Source organism: Schistocerca gregaria, chromosome 1 (genome assembly GCF_023897955.1).
Source record: "Schistocerca gregaria isolate iqSchGreg1 chromosome 1, iqSchGreg1.2, whole genome shotgun sequence".
In the NCBI taxonomy this organism is placed as follows: Eukaryota; Metazoa; Arthropoda; class Insecta; order Orthoptera; family Acrididae; genus Schistocerca; species Schistocerca gregaria.
In genome coordinates this window covers 906,719,462-906,726,914 of record NC_064920.1, presented here as the reverse complement: position 1 = coordinate 906,726,914, position 7,453 = coordinate 906,719,462, and the positions used below count along the sequence as shown (strand labels likewise).

The following is a 7,453-nucleotide window of genomic DNA, read 5'->3' as shown; positions in this document are numbered from 1 at the left end:
TAGGCATGCTTCCTGAGCCAGTGGCCCCTTCTGGCAGAAGGGTAGAAGGCAAATAAAGAGGGGTGAAGGAAAAGAACTGGAGAGGTCTTGGGAAATTGGTGTATTTCAGAAAAGTCAACCAGAATTGAAGGTCAGGGGAGGCTTATGGGTCTTTCCTTCTCATCCGGTCCAGCAAGTCTTCCCACACTGACAGTTCTGGGTGACTTTTCTGAAATCTACCTATTTCCCTAGACCTCTCCAGTCCTTTTCCTTCACCCCTCTTTCTTGCCCTTCAACCCTTATGCCAGAAGAAGCCACTGTCTTCAAAAGCTGGCCTAATTATAACTTTCTTTTATGTGTGTGTTCTGCTGCTGCATGGTGAGTAGATATTTTTATCTATCTAATTACATTATGTGGTCAAAAATTGATTGTTTTTGTTGTTAAATAACATTCTTACAGTTTGCTTGTGCTGAGTAAATAACTGATGTACTTTGGTTGTACACCCCAGAGGGTATGACCACAAAACAATGTGGAGAGAATGTGTGGATAATAGAAGACAAGAAAACCAATCAACAAGCCTTCTGACTGCAAACCATGGCGAACTGAGCTTCGTGATGATTTACCTGAGTGCTTCTCCACTGTGTCAATAATTCAGCATGACATGAAGAAATGACACACATATCACTTTATTTAGTGAATGGCTTTTAATATCTATTTCTGGTACTGGTGAATCATTTTTATTCACTTAACATCAAGTGCTATCACATTTTGTGAGTAAAACATATGACTAGGTTGAGTTTGTGTCCTTGATCAATAAAATTTGTTTTATCAACTAATATGACAGTTTTAGAACTGCTTGGTATAAATAGCTTGTTGTATATCAGGAAATTGTCACTTCAACTTTTAGTAATTATTATAAACCCACTAACCATTTAATAATGGGTTAGATACATTGTATCAAACTACTGAAGAATAAAATAAAACTTTCCATTTGTTCATTCATCCCTATCTAAATTCCCACTTCAAGCAAAAAATAGCTCTTATTCCTCTTTAGGATGTTTCTGGGTGAAAAATAAACAAACAAATATAATATTCTGGTGTGAATATTTATAAACATATAAACACGGTAGGTTAAGAATTACAGATCATGTACATTGACAACATTACAATTAAAAATAATGTCACAATAAAATAAATAACAAACTCATTCTTCGGTTCATTCATACAATTTTTTTTCACTCTCAGAATCACTAGCAATCAGGAAATATCTAATTATTGAAGGACATGTACAGCTACATATTCGTTCTATTATAAACACTATTTACATCTGAAAATACACACTGTGTTGACAAGAGTCACACAGACATTAAAATTGCACTTCAGCCTAGTCTACAAAATGGTATCTGCAACATATTTCCATCCTCTGTGTCAGCAGTTATACTCGTCCTACTTCTGCAACTATAGCTAAGTTTTGCTGTTTCTATTACTTGATTACTAATTCTGACAACTGTCTTTTTACTGATAAAATATCCACTTTCATGACTTGGCAGAAAAATTATGCTCAAACAACTATTACTGTGCCTATATTACCCATAGGTTCTAAACATTACTTTTATGAATCTCAGACAGATTACACCATCAGTATTATTAGAATCTGTTGTGTGCAAGGAAGAGTCATCAAACATGTTATCTTAAACATTGCATCGTACAGAATAATGTTAATTGAATGACACAGCTTTGTTGTTGTATGAGCTTTTAAAACAAAATTCCTCAAAAAATACTATTTTAATGTAAGTGAAATTAGATACTAATATAGTTCTATGGTTCCTGAATTCTTGTACTCTTACCATACAGTCTTTTTCCACATAAGCTCACTGCTTTTAGGCCAACAGATTCTTTCATTGTTATAGGGAATCCATTGTTTTACATAATATATACCAATGAGTTAAAATAAACACAAAATAAGAAAGTAAATTAATTACAGTAAGACACCAGTTCTTGGTTAAAAAATAAACAATGCACACACAAAAGAAACTGCCCACGAGTCTGATAAAATTTCAGCTGATTCTCATTTTGCAAAAAATATTTATTATTTATGAGTTAAATTTTAGTGTACCACTTTGCATATAGGAGACATTTACAACAACATTTTGTTATGAAAAACACCAAAATAGTTTGGACAACTGCCATTTTAACAATGGCAAATGATAAATATTGTAAATACATCAGTAATCTAAATATTCAGAAAATACTGTGATTTATACATTTCACCCATCTCAAGAACTTAATGTAGTTCTAACACATGACAAACATTTTTTAACTGAAAAGCTGCTGCTATTTGGTGCTTTTAACATAGTAGTTCATTTCAATATTCAGGAAACAAAAATGTTGAATAGTTTTGGGCCCCATACAAAATGAAAGTGTCCAAAGAACAGAAAGGAAAAGCCACTCTCACTAATTTATTTCCATTGCAGAGAAAAGTAAGCATATGCAGTGTCAGTGTTATATGTAGAAAGGTACAGAGATGGCTCACAGGGGCAACAATAACAGTTGGTTGTTTAGTGTTTCAGAAAGCTAACTTATGAATGTGGTAACTAAATGAGGACTTGATTAAAACATAAATCTTGAATGACAGCCAATAAACAAGATCGTTATTACATGCATGTATCTTCCCTGAAATCGCCTTTTAAGAGGTCACACTTCAATTCTGCAGAACATTCAGAAGTGAAAATCAGTGAGCTTTGCTAACTGAAACTTTATTTTGTCAGTGTGAGCCTCATATAAGTTCTTTCCTAACTAGTGTTTTCTATTATTTTCAGATAAGTTATCTATCTCTAGCTAGTGGTAAGTGTTTAATAATATAACCAGCAACCTCAGCACCTTTACACTTTTTCAAAAGTGCAGTTTGTTGTTTTCATATTATCCAAATAACTCATTCAAATAAATTTTGCTTGCCATAAATATTAAAACAAAAATGTAGATATAAGTTGACATTTTGGGACAAATTGCATTCTTTCTACAATAAATTTGCAAATAACAGATACCCAGATGCTGTCTTAAGTTATAAGTGCTTCCCATGTTACACTTATACTATTATAAAAAGTATAAACATATTTTCAGAGAATACACTGTCTTTATGTTCCAGTGAATTTTCTGACTTTTTATTCTCTAGTTTCATGGATGGAATTGTTTCCATAGAAATTCAAAATGCAATTGTATTTAAAAACGAATAACAGTTGTAGGTAAATCCCACACCACATCTGCAGTTCATCTGTCAGATTATTGAGTCAGAAGATGTTGAAAGAATTTGGAAAATAATAATCATTTATCTGGAATAACAAATACTATAATTTACAGAGAGAGAGAGAGAGAGAGAGAGAGAGAGAGAGAGAGAGAGAGAGAGAGAGAGAGAGAGATATCAACAAGTGAGCAGTTGCATAAAACATTACTGCAAATCACCCAGAGCTTAATATCCACCAATCATGAATACTAATCTATGGTTATGTAAGTAGCTCATTGGTGTACACTGTTTATTTCTAGCATAAACAATCTTCATTTCAACAAAATATCTTCACAAGGGGAGGGGGGGATATAATGGAAGAAATGGTTCTCACGCAATATCTTCACAAGGGGAGGGGGGGGGGGGGGATATAATGAAAGAAATGGTTCTCACACAGAAGTAACACAAATCACATTGTGTGGCAATGTATAATAAACTCACATAAGCATAAAACAACTCATTTTTATAATGAACAAAATATTGCTATGATGAAGTCTTTTATTGCTCTGTTGATGAGACTAAGTTACCTTTTTTGTCAAACACACTTCTCTTCCTCCTACAGCTGAGAGATGACTATTTTCATCACTCATAGGAACAAAATACTTTTGTCTCTCATGCTTAAATTACAGAAAACATTTTTAATTCATACGTTATGATAAACAAAGTAAGACTTGAGGATTTCCTTGAATTAGCATTATGACCTTATTGTGCATAAAAAGAGCCAGACACAGAAAATAAATGGACCTACATTGACATGATATCAGTTTAGTACTGGACTTGGCTGCCTTTTATTGATGTAACAGGTTTTGGTGAGCAGGTACTGAGAAATAAAGTTGATACACATGATTTTCTATTGTCCTGGTGTTTCAAGGCTGTTAGATGATCCAGAAAAGCTAGCTGCACAAGAATCACTAAAGGAGATTGGCCCTCCAACTTTTTCATCACTTTCATCACTAGTGGGTGACACATTTGGGGTTGGAGTCGTTGCATGTTGACCAGAGGCAGCAGGCAGCTGTTTGCGTGATCCCAAAGTGTCACATGAAGAAGCTCCACTCACAGAAGTAGTAGACATCTCTTCCAAAAAATCAAAACTTGCCACAGCTTCACGTTCTTTCTCACCATATCGAACAAAGAAATCATCTCTGCCTATGATGGAAGGTCTAGGTGCTGATGCAGGGTAACGAAGTACACCCAACTGGTCACGGGTTGCCGACGCTGAAATTTAATGTGTGCGTTAGTGATTTTATTGCCACCTTTCAAAATACAACAAATATATACCAATGAGTTAACATAAACACAAAATAAGAAAGTAAATTAATTACAGTAAGACACGAGTTCTTGGTTAAAAAATAAACAATGCACACACAAAAGAATCTGCCCATGAGTCTGATAAAATTTCAGCTGATTCTCATTTTGCAAAGAATATTTATTATTTATGAGTTAAATTTTTGTGTACCACTTTGCATATTATCAACATTACCGAATGAATCCTATAACCCCCCCCCAAATCTCTCTCTCTCTCTCTCTCTCTCTCTCTCTCTCTCTCTCTCTCTCTCTCTCTCTCTCTCTCTCTCTCGTGTGTGTGTGTGTGTGTGTGTGTGTGTGTGTGTGTGTGTGTGTGGGCGCGCGCGCTTGCGTGCGTGCCTGTGTGTGCGTGCATGTGCATGTAAATTCCACATCACATCAGCCATTTATTTACCGCTTTCCAACAAACTCAAACCCATATTTTAATTTCACTGAACACTATTTGCTGTGTTGCGGCTATGGTTTAAAATATAATCCATAATACAGATGTACCTTCTACTTTTAAGAAAATCACTGGGGCATAAACTGAAATATTAGAAATAATGTATTATTTGGCTTAAATCAGTATTGAAATACTTAATAATTTTGGACTTATATTTCCTAATTTTTATCTTCATTATCTAAAATTACTAGCCTGTCAATCCTAATAAATTGTTCTGCTCAAACTTGCCTTGTATTAACTTATACTAATTGCTAGTGGTCTGCCATCATTCTTTTATGTTGCTGTTGCTGCACTCGTGAAAGAATTCACTAAATACGAACTTTAACAGATTCACCTGTGGGTTCTCGGGGAAACATTTATATTGCATAAGCTAAATGAAACATTTTCTTGCCTGGTTTCACAAAACATTATTGTTGTATCACCTAAGCATCCAGTCATAAGTCTATTTTCCAGCACACAACTGATATCAAAATTGGCATCTTAGCACAGACAACCCAAGTCAATTCTTTTACTCTATCACTTCTGACTTAAAACTATAAAAGTGCCCTGTGCTGACTATTTTAAAAATGAAACAGTTACTTCTGTACTGTACAATCTCATAACATTCATTAGGATAACATTTACTTTAACTGTTCCTAAACATACAGTGGAACAGAGTTAGGTGCACAGGAAATGTGGTGTTGCTTATGTAAATGGAGCCATCACTATAAATAGGTAATTGCACACATGACCATTGATGTATCTGACATTGTTACTCCTGTGTACATAGCTCTAGTCCAGTGTACGTTTAGTAATAGGGTAAATTTTATTCTAATGAATGTTGTGAGGTTGTACAATACAGATGTAATTGATTTGGCTCCTTGATGAGCAATCAACCCACAACCGTTAGTGTGGATGCACAAAATCGTTCGACCTCCAGTGGGAATCTAAAATTAGTGAGCATGGAGAACATGGACAGAAACTAGATAGGTGGAACTAGGTGGGAATGTGCGTTAAATGCTGAGCATGACAAGATAGTCCATGCATTTGCAATAAATACTGTGTCCAGATAGCGCAGTGGTTAATGCAACTGCCTAGCAGGCAAGGGATCACAGGTTCGAGTACAAGTCTGGTATACTTTTCACTCACCGTCACCAATTCTGTATAAAATCATGATGCAGCTGATGTCATCAGTTCCTTCCCTTTGCTTTCTCCCCCCTCCACCTCCAATTCACAGATGAAGCTGTTTCATAACTGAGATAGTCAACAGAGATAACTTTTATGGTTTAAGTAGAGAAGCAATAGATTGAATGAGTTGACATCTGTTCATCTATGCTTCGATACCATCTTTGTAGTCCATTACGTATTGGAAAGGGGGCTTACAATGCGACACCTATGTTGTATGAAAACAAAGTTTTGTGAAACATGGCAAAAAACATTTAGTTCATATACTAAATAAGAATGTCACCAAACAGCGGTAAACTGAAAATCAATTTTATGCTGCATCATGTGCCAGACAATCAGCTGTATTCCAGGAAAATGATTTAAATGAATTTTTAAATGAGTTCTAATACACCTCTCAGTTCGAGAGTAAACATACTGTACATATATTACTGGTGCAGCTGATATAGTCGAATGCTGGGGAAGGAACAAGTGTTTGAGAGTATATGATTCCATGAGGTTGTATATGGGGGTTTATGACACATAAAATGTACTAAAGGTGTCATTTTTTAACCAGTTACACTATCAGTCAGAATATCAGGATTGGATTTTTCTATTCTGTTGATGATGCGGCCATTAGAAATGAAGTTACTGCTTAGCTAGGTCAAGGACAGGACAGGCAACTGGCTGCAGCCCTCTTAAGGAAACAATCCTAACAGTCACCCCAAGTGATTTGGAAAAACCATAGAAAACCACACCCATATCAGTGTCCTTAAATTCCTTTTTTCCCATGTGTGTGTTCAGCACATTAACCATTGTGCCAATTCACTTGGTCAGACATCGTCCAATACATTTTCAGTATCCATGAACAACATAATTTGCTTGTATGTCCATACAAGCCATGCAGGGCTCAGTGTGTCATCTTTCACATAGGCTTCTTTGAGATTTATTATCATTATAAAAAGTGCCACAGAAGATGTGCACTATGTCAGGATGAAAAAAAGAAATGTCGTGTGACTAGGACATTCGCCGGGTGCAACTCTTTCAATTTGATGCCACTTCGGTGACTTGTGTGTCGATATTTCAGGATTATTGCTTTACAAGTATCTCATTAGTGTGATGTCTACTCAATTCATTAGAATCATTGTCCAATGCCATAAGTTAGAATTTTATTACAATTGTTTGAGAAGGATAACAAATTCAGCTAATTTCATGGCTTTCAAATTCACCACTTATTACCTTATTAGATATTTAATCATTAGAGTTTTAATTCTGTGCCAGCCATCTCTTCATCATCTACAGGAACT

General features: G+C 35.3%; 1 protein-coding gene across 2 annotated transcripts in view; it reads right to left on the bottom strand.

Moving 5' to 3' along the window:
* Window positions 1-684: 684 nt before the first annotated feature.
* LOC126274704 (uncharacterized) overlaps window positions 685-7,453 on the bottom strand; it is a 1,213,049-nt gene continuing 1,206,280 nt past the window's right edge. For both annotated transcript variants that reach the window (XM_049977135.1, XM_049977136.1), the window contains one exon: window positions 685-4,474. In XM_049977135.1, coding sequence (XP_049833092.1) covers window positions 4,110-4,474 — 365 coding nt within the window. In that variant the 3' untranslated portion in view covers window positions 685-4,109. The remainder of the gene's footprint in view (window positions 4,475-7,453) is intronic.